At 40.7% G+C, this 22,245-nt stretch overlaps 1 protein-coding gene and 1 long non-coding RNA gene across 4 annotated transcripts in view; one reads left to right on the top strand and one right to left on the bottom strand.

Annotated features, from left to right (window-relative positions):
• agap3 (ArfGAP with GTPase domain, ankyrin repeat and PH domain 3) overlaps window positions 1-22,245 on the bottom strand; it is a 208,439-nt gene that overhangs the window by 110,444 nt on the left and 75,750 nt on the right. The window contains exon 1 of one of the 3 annotated variants that reach the window (XM_077519539.1): window positions 13,713-14,174. The exons of 1 other annotated variant lie outside the window; for it this stretch is intronic. In XM_077519539.1, coding sequence (XP_077375665.1) covers window positions 13,713-13,824 — 112 coding nt within the window. In that variant the 5' untranslated portion in view covers window positions 13,825-14,174. Of the gene's footprint in view, window positions 1-9,236; window positions 10,755-13,712; window positions 14,175-22,245 lie in introns of those variants that run through there. One more of the 3 variants, XM_077519550.1, reaches the window with a different exon arrangement.
• On the top strand, window positions 13,590-19,240 carry LOC144017703 (uncharacterized). Its single transcript, XR_013283232.1, has 3 exons — window positions 13,590-13,983; window positions 14,075-14,138; window positions 18,988-19,240. It is a non-coding gene; the product is annotated as an uncharacterized LOC144017703 (long non-coding RNA).

The following is a 22,245-nucleotide window of genomic DNA, read 5'->3' as shown; positions in this document are numbered from 1 at the left end:
TTATAACTATTCACATTAAATAAATAAATTACATAAATAAGTGGGCGGCACGGTAGTCGAGTGGTTAGCACGTCCGCTTCCCAGTTCTGGGGTCTCCGGTTCGAGTCCAGGCTCGGACCTTCCTGGGTGGAGTTTGCATGTTCTCCCCGTGCCCGCGTGGGTCTTCTCCGGGTACTCCGGTCTCCTCCCACATTCCAAAGACATGCATGGCAGGTTAATTGGGCGCTCCGAATTGTCCCTAGGTGTGCGTGTGAGTGTGGATGGTTGTTCGTCTCTGTGTGCCCTGCGATTGGTTGGCAACCAGTCCAGGGTGTCCCCCGCCTACTGCCCAGAGCCAGCTGAGATAGGCGCCAGCAGCCCCCGCGACCCTTGTGAGGAATAAGCGGTCAAGAAAATGGATGGATGGATGGATTACATAAATAAGCAGATTTGCGTCTTTTATAATCTTACATAATATTAAATAGTGAATCAGTGTAATCATCTGATGATCGTGCATCAGCTGATGCAGCTGGCTTGTAGTTAAGCTATAAAAATGTGCAATCTGTGACAATATCGCCCAAAAGTCCTTATTGGCACGGAACACTTTGCTTAAATAAATGAGGTGGCTTTACCTCGATAAAAAAAAATTAAAAAAATCACAAGTCTTGCTTTAGTGAATGAACCATTCATTGTCATCATTATCATTTCGTCTTGGGAAAATTTGCAATCAGGTTGTCTGAGGGTGTCCAACACCTGCACACTCTAGACAGCCTCTTGTACTGTGCCCGTTTCCACACAAGGGGTCCACACGACCGAATCCACTTTTTTTTTCTGTCACGAAGTCGCACATTATCTGACTTGATTGAACTTGTTCAGCTTCACTGTGACATTTCAAGGTGAGTCTCGCACTGAGACGAGAAGCAAAACTACCGTGTCATAACAATTAAAGCAAAGGCCATCCTTACGGGTGTGGGTCACAAATTTCTAACAAAAAAAAAAAGAGAGAGAAGATACCATTTTAAAAAAGAGCGAGACTACGAAGATGTGTCACAAAAAGTGTGCAAACTATTGGCCTATGCGATATGCATATCGCAAAGACATGCAATACGGTTGATTTGGAATTTTATGATTTTATCTGAATTTGACCAGTCAGACTGTCAGTTTTGCCTGTTTGACATTTTTAAAACGTGACAAAAAAAGGAGAGAAGACACTCAGTTCAAAGCTCGCGAGGAGAGAGGAGAGGAACTGACTGATACAATTCACTACTGCTGAAAAAAATCCCCTCCTCACCCTCTCTTTTTATTTGGTTTCCCCGCCCCTAGTTCCATGGGCGTTCCAACCCGAATAATGCAAATGCAAAACATAGTTGGAACAAATTCCCACATCAACTTACATCTATTCCATTTACAATGTATTTTGTAAAAGTGATAATTTTGAGTATCGGGTATTTATTTTTGGAATTGCTACTTTTGCAATGCATTGGAAGAAGGTGCAAAAACAATTGTTTCAAAGTCAGTACTTTTCAAAAATAGATTTCTCTATTACAATAAAAATAAGATTTACTCTGGTGGAATGAATTCTACATTTTCTGGAAAATATTCAACATAAAGTGCCTTTAGAAATAAATAAGACTTCTTTGAACCAAAATACTTTGTGTTTTCACAGATTTCTGTACTTTTAGCAGCGGTAGTGTTCCGTTAAATTATTCTGGAAAATAATCGTTTTTCAACATTTATGAACCGGAATCTAATCGTCACGTGGCAAACCCCGATGAACCTAATAATCGATGTATTGGCACACCCCTAGTCATCGCTGTGAGTACCGATATAAAATAAGACTGGTATTGGCACCGATACAGAAACCTAGTATCGGGAGTCACCCCTCATAGTCTTCCTCAATTTGAGCCAGGAAAAACCACAACTTTATCAACGTTTGTGTCTTTTTTTCCTCAAAGAAATGTATGACAGCAAACACATACATACAAACATTTTAATCATATCCATGATTCTCCCAAAATTTGTATTTTCTTGTTTACAAAAAAACTAATAAAATCTGAAAAACACTGTTTTTTTTTAATTTTATTTCATATTTAAAAAAAAAAAAAAAAACCTTCTTGGTGCCCTTCTAGAAAAAGCAAATCCATCATATCCATGATTCTCCCAAAATTTGTCTTTTCTTGTTTACAAAAAAAAAAATATCAGAAAAACACTGTTATATTTTTTTATTTCATATTTAAAACAAAACAACAAAAAACAAAAACCTTCTTGGTGCCCTTGGAAAAAAAGCAAATCCATCTAAATCCTACTGAGAACATCTTGTTTAAAAAAAAAAAAATAACAGTTTGAAGAAGTAAACACAAGATCATCACCACAGTGATAAAAAAAATTCAATACAATTTTCTCTTCATGTATGTACACTCAAGTATCGCAACCCCTGCAATTAAGTGGGGAAAGGCCCTCCGCTGAGACGTTGATGCATCAAGACTTCCCACGGCGAGTGCGGAGTCTTCACGCGACCTCTTTCACGTGCACCGAGTCTACACTTTTCCTGTTTAGCGGTGTCCTTTTACACCGCACTTTAACATCCACTTTACGGCTTTTACATGTCACAACATGCAGAGGAAGAAGAGAGCCGACTGGTTGGGTTTCGACTACACGTCAGTGAAGGCACGTAAACACATCCTCGATCAAGCTGTCGGCTCGTTTCCAAGCATTTCCTGTTAGTTTTGAGGACTACTACTTATTTGTAGTATCGTTTTCTTGTTTTTTGTTTTTTTGTTTTTTGTTTTTTTATCACCGGGGAGAGATCAGTGCTCAGAGCTTACAGCACGACCGTGCATATAAAAAAGGCCTAATTGAATCCATGTGCTCCACTTACGTCACCCATAAGGAATGAGCATCCCCCAAATGACTGTGCCCCAGAAGGGGTGGGGGGGCGCCGAGCAAACCCACCCGCGTTTGCGATGCCTTGACAGGACACCAGCGTCTTTGTCTAACAGAAAGCGGGAAGCTGCAGCTTGTTTGCCTGCTTTTTCACTTCACCGCTCATGTCGACTTGCATCTTAAATGGCCAGTCAGTTTCCTGGTGGATTACACTGGCAAGAAAAAAATGCAAAGCCAGCAAAAAAAAAAAAAAAAAAAAAAAAAATGGATGTGCAGTGGTTTATTTCAGTGGGGGGACCTTGAAATCTATATTTCCCCCTCAAAGATTTTTCCAACCAGCGTGCCCACTTCAAATTATAGAGGGTGATTTTTAGCTAGCAATTAAGTGCTTCTGCTTCCCTCGGTTGGGCATCAAATGATGTTCACTGTTGGACCATCGGAAAAATTAAATCAGTCAGGAAGGAAGGGGTACAATGACTTTTCCGAGTACCCTTAACCCAAGTTGTACGTAAGTGACAGAAATTGTACAGCAGCCATCAAGATTAGGTGTAACAGTTGATGCGCTAACAACAATGTAGGAGAACAAGATTTTAGACGGAGACAATTTTTTATCCCAGAGGAGACTAAGAGCAGCAACGTCGAGACTGTGGTATAACAACGCAGCATCTAGCACAGCAACATTCATCTGTGCTTATGTCCTAATTTGCCATACTGGCTTGTTTATGCCGTACTAGAGTGGTTCAAACGACCAGCAGCAAATTTCCTGAAGTCAGTTAGGATGGCTCCAGCTCCCAGTGATCCTGAACAGGATAAGTGATTTAAATTAAAAAAAAAATGTACATGGGTGGATCACAGTGAAGACACTGATCACGTTAAGAATTAGGGATGTAACGATAAGGGCAATATCGTGATATTAAAACTGCCACAATATAGTCGTCGTCATTTTCATGATATTTAAAATCAACACATCTGTTCAAAAATTCAGATTGATTTGCATTTGTGCAGTTATAGCACCCTCAAGTGGCTACTCTTTTAGTGCAATTTAATTTTCATTAGGGATGTTTTGGCCCTTCTATGTTTAAAATCTATGCTAATCGTCAGATGATCATCGTAATATGCTTGTGAAGCGAATCAATATGTGTAGGAACTCAATGTGTGCATGCATTAGCAAGTAAGTTCCTCAATATTTTTATATATCTTATATTTATATATTTATATATATAATATTTATAATATTTTTCATTGTTATGTAAAAAAGCACAAAATTGTGTGTGTGTTTTTTTTTTACAATATTGTGACATTTTGTATCGTCAACCTCCCCACAACATCGTGATAATTATCGTATCGTGAGCTTCATATCGTGATAATATCCTATTGTGATGTTTGGATATCATTACATCCCTATTAAGGATTTCTCATAATTGTTAACTACAATTGCCGGGTTTACATGGAGTCTTGTATTTGGAGCTGACAAGTTATCGATTATCACATTAATCTATTTTAACAATCGAGTAATCGTTGAGACATTTTTTCATTTGCAAACATCTGTTTTTACATTGTAAAACAATGACTGAACCGGTAACATAGTACAGCATCAAACCCCCCACCCCCTCTTTTTTTTTTGTTTGTTTGTTTGTTTCTAAATCGCTATAGGAATACAAAGTACGAAATAAACGTCAATCAAGGGGAAATGCTTTTGTAATACACTTTAATAAAATGAATCAGATTAGTCGATTAATCGATTTGCGTTGGACAGATTTATCTATTCTAAAAAATATTCAATAGTGACAGCACTAGTTCTAATTAATGTCTAATTAAGAGTTGACCAGATCTTCAATCGGATAATGCTATGTTGGTCACTGCTGGTGTCGTAGTACGTTTGCCTGACTTGGGTGGGTGTCTCGATATTATATGCGCTGCGACTGACGGGCGGTGTCGTCCGCTTTTTGCCCAAAGTCTGCTGGGATTTGCTCTAGTTCCCCTTAACCCTTAACCCTTAACTACAAAGTGGGACAGAAAGTGAACGGATGGATTGGTTTAACAAAGTAGGAAACTGATCAAGATCAATATGCATCACTATATACCTATTAGGGGTGTGAATTGCCTAGTACCTGACAATTGGATTCGTATCACGATTCATAGGTCACGATTCGATTCGGTACCGATTAATCCCGATACGAAATTATAAGTCCATTGTTGTGATTTTTTTTTTTTTTTTTTTTTTTGAAAATACCAATCAGTAAACTTGTACAGTGTAAGATTTGTATGAAAATGTATTTATTTATCGGAAACTTCAGTCTTATACAGGTTGTAATCTGTTTCATGTTTGAACAGCATTAAAATAAAATATTAAGGCTTAATGTTCCATTAATATAACATTTTCTCATGCTTAAGGTGTGAACCCTAAGACGTTTTGGGAAATATTTTTCCATCAAAAATGGATATTTAAAAATCGATTCGGCCGCCTATTGAATCGATTCGAGAATTGCGCAATGTAATATTGCGATATATCGCCGAATCGATTTTTTTTAACACCCCTAATACCTATACATCTCTACAAGTGTTTACATGCTACAAAAATGATTAATTTTTCCTAGGAAATCACAATGTCGCATAACTGGTGAGCTAGTTTTACAACAGGCCCATTACGACTTGTGGTCCTTGGTAGCAAGACTAGTCTAGAATTCAGCTGAAGAAACAAGCGCTGGAAATGAACAAATTTGTCACTTACATCTACAAACCCAAGACTTTTTCTTCATTCTTCACGATTTTGAGAAAAGGTCAGGAGGATCTCAGAGTACATTCCTGTTCTTCTCTCCAGAAGCAATTTACAGAGTGACTAGTCAAAGCCGTTTATCGGTGTTCTGCTGAGTGCCCAAACACCAAACCGTTATCTGTCGAGCTCAGCGATAAACACAATCAGCCGAGGCAGACGCAAACATCTCCATAGCTCTCCACCATTCCAATGCGGTCGCCATGATGCAGCTCGCCTCACGCTCTTAAAGCAGGCGTCTCCAACAGTGATAACTTCCAACCGGCTAAACGACACGTTGGTTCAACCGGGGTCTCCTATTTAAATGTGCAGATGGAGGAGTCTGGCGCTACAATGCCCCGGTTGATTGAATCAATTTGTGGAGTTCGAGGGGATTAGTGTCTGATTTAGCTCCCATTTCCGTCTGCCTAAAATGGCTATTGAGCAAACAGCTGGAAAACGTGACGGAAAACCTTAAAAAGGAAAACGCCAGCCGCTGAGAGAGGGTAAGGATCCAAAGAGAACAGTCATAGTGTGCCTTGCTCTATCACTAACCTATGCTAACGCAATTTTAAAGCCATGATTAGAGAACACATTTGTATTAACACCCTTATGAAAAATCTGAAATATGGTAGTAAGAATGCCTTCTTTTGCCAGCGTTTGTACTTGCTTATAAATCCCGCAAATTAGCGAAACGGCAGAAAAAAGGTATAAGACCATAGGACACCAACACCATGCACCTAGCATGTAAAGTTGTAAACAGCCCTGAATCCATGTTACATAAACTTCTGTCCTTAACAGATCAATTACTCAACACAAACAAACCACTATGATGTGAAGCTCATCACTAGCATTCGTTAGCATACTAGCATAACGGAGTTCCGTTGAAAACTAGGGACGTAACAATCACAACATGATCGCGATATTAAAATTTGCACAATATTGTCGTCGTCATGTTACGGTATTAAAAGCAGCAAATCTCCGCCACAAAACATGACTTTTCGGCCACTTCAGCCAAACATTGCATTGTGAACTACATCGACCATGATACTTTACACCGCTGAGCCAATAGCAAAACAAGCTACGCGGTGTTGATAGAGAAATTCAAGACGGCGGCTAGCGGTAAACCTACTGGCATTGACATAGCAGAAAACTCGGAGGACGAGATACATTTGTTTTATAATATCGCCAACCTCCCCACAAGATCTTCTCATATTGTGAGTTTCATATTGTGATAATAATATCATAGTAATATCATTGCATCCCTATTGAAAACCAACCAAGGACCCCCCTGGCATTCAATACCATCACGATTTGCTCCACTCTCCTCAACTTAACTTTTTAAGGACATAACAAAGACAGATAGCAGTCTAAAAGGTAACGGCAAGTTAAAATAATACCAATGTAGTCTTACACTTTGCAGTTTGGTGGCCCATTCCTCAACTTTCAGCACCTCAACTCACCACACCGCTTCTATCACCGCACAGTGATCACTCATGCATCCATCCACACAACAGAGCGGCTTTGTTCATCCACAGGTGGGGGGTGGCCAGGCAGAATCTCAACACATCAAATCCATGACTATCCCATCCCCCCCCCCCCTTGCTAAGGTATACAGGGTCATCATCAGGAAGCACTTCCACTAAGGTGTGTTTAGTTGTCATGGTTTAGAGGGTTGGTGTGTGGGGGGGGTATTTCAGCTTTCTGGATCTAATTAGGCAGCGAGCACTTTAGGCAGGTAGTGACAGGCAGCGAGTCCCACCCAGGGCAGCGAGGCACTCGCTAGGCGCGCCTACATTCCTGACGCCTGACTGCCTCGTACTCGGGATTATAAACGGACAAACAGAGCAGGACCTGGCCACGCTCGCTGGGACGTCTCCGAGGTAACCCGTGACAACAGAAAACCAGCGGCGGACGAACGCCGCCGACCTTAGGACGCAATTCAACGGCATAAAATGTCACCTTTGCCGGTTCAAAGGTCTGCGCACTGTTGACAGTGAATACAAAACACGCACAACCACACACCTTTATAATAGTGATTTAAGTGTTGAGTTTTTATTGCACCTGCTACCTCCTTTTTCCATAGACCCGTGCCTAAAGTCAATATTGAGCTGGGGACAGAAAGCCTATAGCTGCTCCTTTTACACTTTGCAAAAAGACCTAGGGAGCGGATGGTAGTACTAGTAAGTGATATAGTTCACAGACACGATTGTTCACAAGTGAACAGTAATTTGTTAACTGCTCAACTCATTTGAGCTCTGTTGCAAACCAAAACAGAAGCATCGACGAAGGCACATAAACAGCCTCTTACTGTAGATGACTTAAAGCATTCGGTACATGAGGTGTGGAAAACTTGTTTTTATTGTGGCATAATAAAGGTAAATGAAGAGCGTGTTATGAGTAGAATGTTGTTTTTTTTAATTCAAAAGACAGTGTATAATTTGTATTTTATGTTAACTTAACAAAACGCTACATTTTTGTATCCATGATAAAACTCTGCCTAGCTAATTTATGGCAAAAAGCTAGCTAGCATTTCAGTATTTAAAAAAATGTGTAGATGAGAATAAAAAAAAAAAATCACATTTTTGTATTCATGATTATGAAACCCTGGCTAGCTAACTTATGGAAAAAGCTAGCTAACCATTTCAGTTTAAAAAAATAAATAAATCAGAGGTAAATGAAAGCGTAGATAAAAATATGCCATTTTAAACAAAAGGTAGTGCGTCGACTCGTTAGTAAAACTGACAATTTCACCCTTAACTTTTTTTTTTTTTTCTCCTTTCCAAATCCTTGTTAATGAAGAGCTTGTAATCATGAGAATGTTGTACAATTTCCTGCCAAAGGCAATGAGCTGGGACATTTTCACTCTCAGTTTCAAGTTGTTTTTTAATCTGCGTCTGATAAAGGTTAATGAAGCCCTGAAGATGAATTAGTGCAGCTTCTAACAAAGGCACTGAGTAATTATTAGTACAACTATGACGTACAGTATTTATTAGGAATTGTTTGTTGTAAAAACAAACAGAAACTTTGTATTAATGGTTTGGAAAGTCTGTGGTGTGACAACATGGATCGGTACACAGCACAAGTACTTAACAGAACACCGTTAAGAGTTAACCTTTACACACCACGGCTTAAGCCTTCTCCGCCTCTGCCCTCGCCATCTCAATTTAGCTGCATTAGCCTGCCAAAAGCACCCCTAATACAGCCACTGACTCTCTTAATGCGGCGACTTTGGCTTGTGCCTCTGAAAGGCCAGCAAACGGCAATGTGGAGGCTGTTCTTTGTCTTGGACAGAAAAACGCACTTTCATCAGAGTCAAACAACCCGTGAGAGTTGTAAGCCCATTCATTGGGCCATCGCATGGATCAAACTTAAGAAACTGAATGTGAGGCAAAGTTGTACTGAACGGACGGAAATGGACCCAAAAATAGAAATTCCTAAAGCACTCCACATGTTTTTGAATGCCACCCAAAACCCAAATTCCCCATGTGTTTTTCATTTGCCTGTCCTTAAAACAAAACAAAAAAAGTGCACTTGAGACTTTCTGTACAGCAACCGGGGGAGGTGGGGGTGCAATGTGAATAGAACACTGAGTGGAGAAATTAAGTCTTGCAGGTCTTACCTTGACCTTTATGAGACTCTGCGCCTGCCAGTGTCTCTATGGCGACAGGCAGTGACTTATTAGTCAGAGTCAGCACATGCTGACCTGCGTCTTTCGATTCGCATTTGTCCGGCTGTTCTTTCCTCCTGAAGCGGTTGGCTATGAGCTGCCAAAAGCTCGGCTCCTCCTGAGCTGGTTTGGACAATTTGGTCGGGCACAGGGGCACCTCCATCACCTTGACCTTGCCCCTGCTGCGGTACTGGATGTACTGCAGGCCCCCGTCTGCAACCTGCTGGCCGGAAGATGGCAGAGTTCTCCCCGTGAGGTACGAGAAAGGCTGAGGAGGCATCGGGTCAGCAGTTTTGGCTTGAGCGAGTTCCCTCGTAGCCCCCTCACACCCCGGAGTTACTTTGTCCCGGGGCCGAGTCCTCCGGATGCGCATACTCAGGCTCCGTCTCAGTGAGCTCAGCGTGCTTTTTGGACCATCAGATTTGACTAGCTTAGCAGAAGATTTAGCACATTTGTCACCATCGCTCTCCTTGTTCTTATCTGAAGAGGTTTTACCAAACAACCTCCAACGGAAGGCTCCTTTTAGGAAGTTTCCCCCATCGTGGCCTGAGTGGCTCTGCTGCCTGCTTATGTCGTCATCAGAGGCCCTTTTCCTTAGCTCCAGTACAGTCATACTAAGAGGCCTGGTCTTCACGCTTCTGTGGCGCACCCTGGTAATCACCTCTGCAGGGACCGGGGCTCGTTGAACCACAACCGGATTGAGACCATCCACAACCCTCAGCTCAGCCTTCCTGCTCCTGTACAGCTGGCTGCCCTCCATCACACCGGTCCTTTTCAGGGAGTTTTGCTTGCCCTGCTCCACGAGGACCGGGCCTGGGCCCAAAAGCATGCACATGCTCCTCGGCCTCCGGAGTCGCTCCGGTTGAGGCTCACTTTGCTGGTCCGCCGGTTCGCCATACATGCTCATAGTCCTCCTGCCGGGTGAGGCCTCATCCTGATGAGACCTGCGCAGCACAGCCCGAGGCAGCGTGTGCCCTGTGATGGCGCCATGTTCGCCAAATGCCAGTCCTCTGGCATGGACATTGACGGAGTACTTGTGCAAGTCCTGGGCATCTGCATCAGTGATGTCTGAGGAGTTACCTGAGCTCTTGGAGGGATGTCTGATATAGCCGTCACTCCTCATTCTTTCCTCGACCACCTCCTCCTCGTTCTCCTCCACAACCACCTCTCGGCGTAGACTCCCTCCTCTCAGGGACGGCCACCTGTCTATGACGGGACGCTTCTCCATGATCTTGTCACCTGGCTTGCAACCATTCACCAGGGTGAAGGGTGACACCCAGCCCATTCCTAGCTCGGACACCGGGTCATCTCCTTGCGTTTCATTGAGGGTTACGGAGATGTGGTAGGTGGTTTTCCCCTGCTGCTGGTGGCCAACTGTAGCATCCGCTGTCCCGCTGCTGAGGAATAGCATGGCACTGTACCCAAACCGATTCACACACTACAGACAAAAGGACTCACATGCTGCCAAGAAGTTTTGGCATTCCTCAATTTGAAGAGCAAATTCCAGTTCCAGGCATAATCCTTCACCTTTGACATGAGAGCAAACTTCAAACAAGTCAGAGCAAAGCCTCGCTGCCACCTGCATCCTCGCACAAGCACTTGGACGGCCGCCGTGTCCGAAACAGACTTTGTTCTACTTGGTAAGAGTACAAACCGGCTAACTCAAGAAAAAAAACAAGAAAAAAAAAAAAAAAAAACACACAACCTCCACTCAGTTTGCCAAAGTCATGACTGCAAAAGTTGCACAAAAAACAACTCATCCCTCCTCTTAGGCAAGTTGTGAACTGTGAGCAGCTCTTGTTGCGAGTGCTGCAGACAAGCCCTTTAATCTCTGAGCTGAGGGAGTGTGTGTGTCTCTGAACTTTCAAGCAGAGCCATGCAACCCCCGGGAACACATGGAAAACAAGGAGTGGAACCCACAAGCCCCCGTTGGCTCTTTTCTCAGAGCTGCTCTGCTGCTACTCCTCCAGCAGCTTTTGAAAACATAAAGAGGAAGGAATCGACAAAGGCTACGATATCAGCCGTGAAAGTGTGCTGCCCATATGCAAAAACACAAAATGGCGGGAGGGATACTTTGTAATTTTTAATGAGGGATGTGGGGAATGGGGATACAGTCACAGGAATGCTCTCATTCTTTCAGATTTCTGCAGTTCAACCAGAAAAAAAAAATGTTGCCTACAACTACATGGACCCGCATACACACACATAGTTGGTGCCACTACATAGCCCACACACTGCGTGGGAAGCAAAGTAACTATTTTTGGTGGGGAAAATCGTGTGTTTTCTTCACAGAACGGCTTGTTTCCATATCATAAAACATTAACTTCAACAATACCGAGGGGAAAAACTCTGCCAAGTTAGAAGTAGCAGATTGAAATGCTGTATAATCTATTAAGCCAGGTTGGGTTTTGCACAGTAAGAAAGGCAAAATTTGCCCCAAGCCAGCATTCTGGTTCGAGCAGAAGCACTGCCCCCTTGTGACCAGAAAGACACATACTAATGGCATTCCTGCAAATGAAGTGAAATTGCAACCTTTCCTCAAAATAATGACAAAACAGCAACAATAAAATGGGTAGTAAGATTCTGAATAAGTCAGCATTTTACACAGAATGAGGTTATGAAATGTCCGAGTAAATGTGCCCATGTGTAAAGATATTCCAGAGAAGTGCACAGTTTATCACCTGACAGTTACTTCTCCTGAAATCAATTGTCTACAAATATTTTATAGGTGTACCAGACACTGGCGTTGACGTCATCTACTTATCTATAATGGAACAATCCAGCAAAAAAAACAAAGCACTAATGATGAACTAGAGCATGTTGGGTTGATTTTAGGGAAAATAGAGCAGCTGGGTGAACTCGGATTGCCCTGATAAAATTATCGCAGCGCCCATGCATCCGTTTTCTATAATGCTTGTCCTCATTAGGATTGTGGGAGAGCTGCAGCCCATCTCAGTTGACTTTGAGCGAGAGGCGGGGTACAACCTGGAGGGCACGTATAAATTAAATAAAATATTCATACTCAAATTCCCAACTTCGGAATATTTAGAGCAGTGTTTATATTGTTGGAGGTGCTGAACCCGACCAGCTTCATGTGCGCATTCACCGAAACTTTATTGATTTTAACATGAACAGGGAGCGTAGCCTTTTGAATCGAATCTACCTTTCTCTTCTTCACCTTCAATTTAGAAAATGCTGTGTTCTTTTATTTCATCTCCAAAAGTGTTTTCGCAGCACAACCAACCAGTTTTCTTAAAATGGAACCCAGGGGAAGCAGAAACAATGAAAAAAGCAGAGGCCCCAGGATTGAATCCTGGGGAACTCCATATTCTCCGTTATACTGTATAATCAACTATCGACTATGAGCTAGCATAGCTCTGACTCAGGACAGCTTTTGGTGAAACATAATTTTGAAGTGATACCAAGTGGAAGGAAACAAAATCCTGCCACTCAGTCCCAATGCACTTCCATGACCAAGAACCTCCTGTCTAGGTTTCTGTCAACACTAGGGATTTAACGATACCGGCAATATCGTGATATCGTGATATTTGAACTACCACAATATCGTCGTCGTCATGTTCACGATATTTAAAAGCTACACATCTGTTAAAAAAAAAAAAGTGGAGGAACTCAATGTGGGCTTGCATTAGTGATTAAGTGCCTCAATGTTAAGTGTAATTAGAGATTGAAAGTAGTTTATATGTATTGCTGTTATGTACAAAAGCACAATATTGTGGGGGTTTCTTTGTATGAGCAATTTCTTTACAATATTGTGACCTTTTTTAAATATAAACAACCTACTCACAATATCGTAATAATTATCGGATCATGAGCTTCATATCGTGATAATATCGTATTGTGATATTTGGATATCGTTACATCCCTAGTCAACACATGATAAGTGTCCACGGTGACTGTCCATATATTGAAAATTAGGTTTTTGCGTTTGAAAAATTTTATGGAATCCCAGATGAAATTTGCACCGGAGCACCATGGTGACTTGCTGATGTTTGTGGGAGTTATGCTAACCGTCTCCATCTATGGAGTTATACACAATTAGACACGGTAGGAAATCCGGTTAAACCGTGTGGGCAATCAAAACAACATTCCGCAAATAAGTCTACTTGTATTTTTTTTATTGATGTTGCAATGTGATCATTTGATTGATGAGCTTCTGAGGAATGAAGCGCTCCAGTGGTGGACGTTTCACTACAGTTAAGCACCTTTGTGTGCTCGTGTGTTATCAGCAGATGGAATGACGACGATTAAAACACATTCCAAGAGGGTTCAGGAAGTCGTCTTGGGTTTCGGTGCAGATAGTAGAAATATATGCAGGGAAGTTAGCCATAGCGTGTCTATAGGTCAATTTTAGAACGAAAGTGTGTGGAGTGCTGCTGTTATTTATTATTATTATTATTATTATTTTACCTGTGTCCAGGAAGTAGGGGTTAGGAATGCTGTACGGCTCGTTGTCAAGCAAGGGGTCCTTTTCACTCCATTGGTGTCGACTTCGCCTTCGACTCCCAAAGCAGAGCGGCATAATCTACATCTAATCGACTTATAATCAACATAGCCGCAAAACTGGGTCGCTCATTGGCTTCTTCTTCCTCAGATCCAGCATGTTGCTGCTCCACTCCCGGTGGCCACGCTGGATTCTGACATACAAAACGCGGGGACCGTTTCGTCCTTGGCGCTGCAGGTGTAATCAGCAGGGTCCGGCGTCATGAGAAAGGCTGATGGGATTAAAGCTAATCCACTCTTCTTCTTGTCTTTGTTTGGGCCCCGTCCAGGAAGAAAATGAGTGTGCTGCTACGTGCTAGCTAACTCCCCCTTCCAAAACAAAGAGTAGAACAGGTAACAGTGATTCTCTTGTGTACTTCTTTTTCTGTCCCGCAGCCAAACATTTCCCCCCCTTGTAAGTCGGAGCACCTTGATAGCGGCTGGGCGGGTTTTCACAAAAACTGGACAAGCATGTTTTTGTTTTTTATGCTTCCTGAAATGCCGTGCTGACGAAACTATGCACACAATGCATGTTTGTGTGTGCGTGATTGTGCATGTTAGTCATTTATGTGTTTTTGTTTCACCAACATGGCCCTGACCCACATTATTCAGGTGCCTTTACAACACGCTATCACCTATTATCTGTTATGATGCAAATGAAATGGACAAAAAGGGAGTTATGTTTTGATATTATTACATTCAAGGTAAGGAAATGAACAGTCGATAAAATATAGCTTTCCATTTCAAAATGATGAGGAATAAACAATTCTACAATATACTAGGGCCTGACCGATTAATCGGCCAATTATGGCCCTTCAAACATCAGCCAAAATCATTGGCCAATGGCCAGCCCTAATATTGTAGATTATTTTTATCTTTATGTATTCGAACCATTTATAACAGTTCTACATACATTTAAGTGACACTGGTCTCAATATTTGTTACACATAAATCTATGCCATAACCTTGTACCTAAATACTGAATACTGTAATGCAATTTGTTTTGTAGGCGGACCTGTCATTCAAACAAAGCAAATCCTAATGTTTACAAACAATGCTTAAGTTAGCATGGAACTTGTGCAATGAATTGGAAGTCACTATTTTACTGGTCATTGGCTGGTCAAGTTTGTCCAATGCCCATTTTATCATATCATTTAAAAAAAAAAAAAAAAAAACTAATTTGGGACTTTTATTTTGAAAAACATTTAAAGACAGGAGTTTGTATCATCCACAAGACGGTCAAGAACCCACATGAGCAGCTATCAGGTTTGTACTGTCTCACACTATGCAAAAAAGTTACCCTTGCTTTTAGCAACGGAAAGGTCCCGGTCATATTTCAACAAATGGTATGACCTAAAAAAAAAAGAAATATATATTAATTTTGTCCAACAAATATATATTTCCATTCTAATTTTACTTGTGTTAGCTAGCTAGCTTGTTTTGTTTAGATAGCTACTTGTTTGATTTAAGTTTAAAATATTTTGTGGTGCGGCCAACCATCATCTGGTGCGACCATTGTAGAAATCTTTCCCAGATATATACATGTCCTAAATTGTAGATAAAGGTACTGGTAATTAATTTTGTGTGTATTTAGAATAAATTAAATTCTTTTTATTGTACGTTGTATGTTTAATTGTTCAGCGTCTTGAGTTGCATTTTGATGTATGCAAAGTGCGATATAAATAAAGTTTGAGTGATTAATTGAGAATTTAATTATTTGATTTGACAGTATATTCTTCATAGTTAGCTGTATTTTAGTTCAACATTATTTTTATTACTCTAATATGTATGTGTCTACTTTCCTTCACTGAGTCAGAAAATTTCCTGTCACCCAAAGACAGATTACTGCATATTTATAAATGCAAGTGTCCCAAACGTATATTGTCTACACCATGCAATTCCTTTTTCAATTTGACTTCAGGTTTGATTAGTAAGGCAATCTGCATTTGACAGTTTATGCTTTGCAATTTTGGTAAGCAAATTATTCCCTGCTTTTGCCAACTGAGCAGCAATGCAAAATTGTCGCCTGGCAAGAACTTGTTCTATCCCCGACAGCAGTTTCAGTTTGAGAAGCTTTACAACCATCACACTGCTCCAACAGGTAGTACAAATGACGATATCCGTGGCAAGTTTCTGGAAACATGATCGGTCTCACCAAACTCATCCAGATGGCTGCACTGGAACTCAGCATCAACAAAATTCTCAATTCAGCGAATGCCTCGGAGCGTGATAAAGCTTTACCCGTCCAGACTTCAGGTTGTTGAGCGTCATAATCTTCCGCTTGAAGCCTAAAAGCTGCTCAAACTGGCACTAAACCGCAGTCAGGGACAGAAAAACTTCTTGCCAGACGGCAATTTTGCAACACTGCTCCAGCGAGCCGTGGCCAAGGGAATGATATGCTTAGAAAAACTGCAACGTCAAAGCTGTCAAATGCTGATGCTCTCACATACGTCTGAATGATACCTGAAACGAAACGGGGAAAAGGAAGTCTATAGTGACCTTTGGGACACCCAGTATGGCGGACCAAGGTAGCATGAATTTACAGTCGTCCTCTTTCTTCCACAGCAAACCATTTCTGACATACAGGAACAGAGAGCTCCTCCACTGGTTGCAGCCACACGTGCACTCCATTTTCCCTCCGTTCCTTCGCAACCAACCATCAATTCCACACAATCGATTGACTTCTGCTTTGTACACTGCGGTCCATTATGTACGGCCGCGCAATCGAATACAATCCACGATAAAGAGCCCTATCAAATTGCGCGCATGGCAGACAGCAACGTGCCCTGCGGATTCAAATCGGCAGACGCCATGTGCCACAAGCGGTGCTGTCTGTCTGGCAGATTGTTTTGCTGACGTGTCCAATTCACGTAATCTGGAGGTTTAGGAGCCCCCTCGTCACTACAAGAACATGAGTCATGGAATCGTGCGCATATGTCATCACGCATGGACTTCCTGTGCCTGACACAAACCACTTCCAGCACAAGGCGCCACTTCTCTTTCCGTCTATTATGCACTTCGACATTTGTTCTCGTATTGTGTCCTGGGCTACTCAAGTGCACTCTGTAATAGTGGAACAAAATATAGAGTATTAACAACATTTTATAGAATGTAATTAATTCAACTGTTTCATGATTAATTCATTGTGTTTGAAAGATCGTTATATCCCAATATAGCATTTTTCCCTGAAAAAAAAATTGATAGCAATTTTCTATTCTTCTAATTTTTAATTTCTAGTTTCTGATCATAAAATGACCACAAGAGAGTGGCTGAGTACCACCAAATAGATGCTATTCGTTACCCGATGTATGATGTTTCCCATTAGCTGTTAGCATTAAGTTAGTAGATTATAACACAAAGTTACATGGCCGCTATTCGTTAGGTCATGTATGGTGTTTACCCTTATGTGTTAGCATTAAGCTAGCAGACTTGAAGGCAAAGTTACATAAGTGCTACTTATTAGCCCATGGATGATGTCTCCCATTAGCTGTTAGCATTAAGCTAGTAGATTTTAACATAAAGTTACATGGCCACTATTCGTTAGGTCATGTATGGCGTTTCTCCCCTTATGTGTTAGCATTAAGGTAGGAGACTTGAAGGCAAAGTTACATAGGTGCTACTTATTAGCCCATGGATGATGTTTCCCATTAGCTGTTAGCATTAAGATAGTAGATTATAACACAAAGTTACATGGCCGCTATTCGTTAGGTCATGTATGGCGTTTCCCCTTATGTGTTAGCATTAATGTAGGAGACTTGAAGGTAAACTTGCATGGATGCTACTTATTAGCCCATGTATGATGTCTCCCATTAGCTGTTAGCATTAAGATAGTAGATTTTAAAGTAAAGTTAAATGGCCGCTATTCGTTAGGTCATGTATGGCGTTTCCCCTTATGTGTTAGCATTAAGCTAGGAGACTTGAACACAAAGTTACATAGGTGCTACTTATTAGCCCATGTATGATGTTTCCCATTAGCTGTTAGCATTAAGCTAGTAGATTTTAACGTAAAGTTACATGGCCACTATTTGTTAGGTCATGTATGGCGTTTCCCCTTATGTGTTAGCATTAAGCTAGGAGACTTGAAGGCGAAATTACATAGATGCTACTTATTATCCTATGTATGATGTTTCCCATTAGCTGTTAGCATTAAGCTAGTAGATTTTAACGTAAAGTTACATGGCCACTATTCGTTAGGTCATGTATGGCGTTTCCCCTTATGTGTTAGCATTAAGCTAGTAGACTTGAAGGCAAAGTTACATAGGTGCTACCTATTAGCCCATGGATAATGTTTCCCATTAGCTGCTAGCATTAAGTTAGTAGATTATAACTCAAAGTTACATGGCCGCTATTTGTTAGGTCATGTATGTCGTTTCCCCTTATGTGTTAGCATTCAGCTAGGAAACTTGAAGGCAAAGTTACATAGGTGCTACTTATTAGCCCATGGATGATGTTTCCCATTAGCTGTTAGCATTAAGCTAGTAGATTTTAAGGCAAAGTTACATGAATGCTATGTTAGCCTATGTATGGCATTTCCCGTTATGCGTTAGCATTAAGCTAGGAGACTTAAGGCAAAGTAACAGGGATGCTATTCGTTAGCTCATGTATGGTGTTTCCTATTATGTGTTAGCATTAAGCTTGTAGACTTTAAGGAAAAGCTGAGTGTTTTAAATAATGCAATAATTTTTGGTATGATTAGTTTGACAGTAACATCAACTGGGGTGGCTTTAAACAGCTTGTCTTTTTTTTTTTTTTTTTTTAGATTTGGTCACTATCTGCCAAACGGTTGCTTGTTGTGAAGTTGAGTTCACTGCCGCTATACATCGCTCAATCTCTGAAATTTTTTCTCTCTAGTAAAAAAAAAAAACAAAAAAAACAAAAAAAAAAAAAAATGGCTGAATGACAGGTTCACATCTCAAAAAGCTCAGGTCAGTTGTATCTCAAGGAACCACTGTATTTTGTTGCTGCATCTGCGAGATAGTTAATATTTTATTTTCGCTGATAAAAAGGCACAGTAAGTTTCCAAACATCCTATCTAATAAATACTAAAATATCATTGATTGCGTCAATAGAAAAACCTCAGGCACCCACAAATAAATCCGTCACCTGCGTTATATAGGAGTGACAAATGTGACTCACAAGGTGCAATGTTGGAACAACAAGACACATCTTCTTCATTGTTATTGATGTCACGCTTCCAATTTAGCCTCGTGCGAACGCCGGAGAGGAAATCAATGCGTCTGCCGAGGCACAAATGAGAGGAAAACGGTTCGGGAGCCTGTCAAGAGGACCGGCGTGTGACATCATCGCGGCCGTCACAAGCAGCCGGAGGCCTCCAATTGCAGCCGACGATACCCAATGGCCTGGCTTGAATTGTTATGGGCAATCTAATGAGTTCCAATATAAGAGCTAGAGTATATATTACAAAAAAAATAAAAAATCAGCCTTTATACACATAATGTGGATTGGCAGACTCTGTGTGGTGGTAATTTGCAGTCGTGTACATCTGCACTGCGTCATATGGAGAGTTGTTCCGAATATGTTGTGTACTTTTAGCAAGGCTTTCGTTCACCAATGTGAAGCAGATGGTACCGATCACATCACAATTTGTCTGGCATTACCAAAATAGTTTGTTTTGTCAACTCAACTTGTTATTTTTAGGTTTTTGTCACTACATACTTCAGTTGAATATGTTTTACTCCCAAAAAATTGGCTCAATAAATCTTTTTAATTGATGAAAAAGAACAGCCAGAACTTTTGCCTTATTATCTGCCGTGTCCTTTAGAAGGAGACACTTTTCCTTTGTAAAATATGTTTTTGATTTATTAAATTGGTAATTAAGCAATTCATTACAACAATTCTACTTATAATAAGTAAAGTTGAGTTGATTAATGTTATTTATAGAACACATCAACCTTTGTAGTCCATAGCATTTTTTTGGTGTGTTTTTACAAATTCTGCCTAGCAACAAGCGACAAGGTGTTCGAATATTGCGTATCTAGTGTTTCCCAGCCTTTATCGAGACATTTTTAAGAGAAGACTTTGTTTCTTTAGACCGGTACCAGTACAAGTACTCAACTCTTGAGTAGTCACCTATATTGATGATACCAAGTACCGATACCGCTAGTATTTTTGATATATATGTTGTTTCTGTAAAGCGCTTTGTGACAGCTAAAGCTGTTTTGAAAGCGCTATATAAATAAAGATGACTTGATTTGACATAAAAAAAAAAAAAAGGACAGATACTTTTAAAAGAAAGACATATATATCCCACAAGATACACAAAATGGCCACAGAGCGTAGTCAATGCAGGCATCAACCACTTTTGTGAATACGGATGCCTGAAATAAGGCTAGGTATTGGCTCGATACCGATACCAGGTATCGGAACACGCCCATCCCTACATATTTTAAATTAGAAAAAAAATCACCAATCAAAAAGGTCAAATGCCATATGTCAAAAGTAAATATACAGCTTAGTTTCCATTTAGTGGTAAATGGTTCAATTATATAGCGCCTTTCCACTTTACAAGGCCCTCAAAGCTCTTTACATTCGACTACTCATTAATAGGGATGTAACGATATCCAAACATCACGATACGATATCACGATATGAAAGCTCACGATACAATAATTGTCACAATATTGTGGGGAGGTTGGCGATATTTAAAAAAGGTCACAATATTGTACATAACATCAATGTTATGTTATTATTATTATTATTATTATGTTATTAGTATAATGTTAATGCGCGCACACATTGAGTTCCTCCACATGACTTGCTTCACAGGCATATTATGTTCCCTTTTATCTGACAATTAGTGTAGATTTTAAACATATAAGGGCCAAAACATCCCTAATGAAAATTAAATTGCACTAAAAAACTAGCCACAAGAGGGTGCTAGAACTGCACAAATACAAATCAACCTGAGTTTTATAACAGGATGTGTTGCATTTAAATAATTTAAATGTGCAAATTACAAGATTTAGATCATTTTAAATTAAAAAAAGATATTTAATGATTAATGGCGTATCAAAATAACTGTAGATCAATTTGACAATTGAGTAATTGTTGAGTACTGTAATGAAATAATCCTTGCACCGCTACATCGAATCGTAATCCTACGGAATCGAACCGAACCGTTCCATTTTAATCGAACCGTCCTTGTATCGGATCGCATCCCACATATCGAGATGCGTATCAAATAGTCTTGATTTGAGAGATTTACATCCCTAATAGAATGTTTTTATTTCACTAACATAGCTAGATGGCCAAAATTGCATTATATCTGGTAAATACGTCATTTTGGAGCAGACTTGAACAAAATTAGATAATTTTGGCACACGACTGCAGTAGAAAATTACTGCGCTCGATTATACTGCACTATATTTGACAGTGGCAAAATAAAACTGACACTGTTCATCGAAGCAGAATTGTCAATGAAGCCCTTATTTTTGTGTACCTAATAATGTGACTGGGGAGTGCGTAATAACTGCGCAGAGTCGCAAGTGTAATTTCCCGGGAGACCGCTCATTAAAGCATGTCAAGGTGACACGCTGGCAGACGCAAACACACGCGCCGCAACTCCTACACCGGATCAATATTGCGTCTATCAAAAACCCAATTATGCGTGCTGTTGTGTAATCATACATTTTCCCAAAGAAAGTAATTGAACATATTTGGTTTGAACCCAGAAAAATGAGTCATTTACTTTCATTTAGGCCAGGGGTGGCGAGATCCGGTCCTCGAGGGCCGCAGTCCGACAGGTTTTGGATATTTCCCTTCTTCAACACAGCTGATTCCTGATCAGCTCATCAGCAAGCTCTGCAGAAGCCTGATAACGAGCCTGTTAATTGGAATCAGCTGCACTACGAGTAGTGAAATCTATAAAACCTGCAGTGCTCCGGCCCTCTCGGACCGCAGTTTGCCACCCCTGATTTAGGCTCTTGACAGCGTTGCTTGTATACCTGCTGAGTGATGGCGACACAAGTGAGGCGCTGGTGGGGGGAAACGTAAATGAAGAACATGTCAAAATATGCTTTAAATATTTATAGCGCTGGGATAATTTATGACGCATAATTAGGAGTGTAGGCAGCCGTGTGGGACTTTTCACATTTTATTTGCTACCGTTCAAATCTTTGTGGCATAAATAACTATCAAGTGGAACCTCTGAAGGTGAATACCCCAAAAGTAGTACAACGGGGATTTTTTTTTTTCTGATGCCACAACGGAAGAGTACCTGTGCTGCTAACTACAAGACAGTAAAAAGTATGGGATGTTCGATACCACTTTTTTCAAACCAATATCAGTACGAGTACTCAACTGTTGAATAGTCACGGACACCAAATAGCGACAAGTACTTTTGATTAGGGCCCGACCGATTAATCGGCTGCCGATTATAATCGGCTGATTATTGGCCTTCAAACATCGGCCAATTGGGCTAAATGGCCGATTATTTCCCCCT

The sequence above is a fragment of the Festucalex cinctus genome, chromosome 1 (assembly GCF_051991245.1).
Source record: "Festucalex cinctus isolate MCC-2025b chromosome 1, RoL_Fcin_1.0, whole genome shotgun sequence".
Taxonomy (NCBI): Eukaryota; Metazoa; Chordata; class Actinopteri; order Syngnathiformes; family Syngnathidae; genus Festucalex; species Festucalex cinctus.
This window is presented reverse-complemented; position numbering and strand designations above follow the sequence as displayed.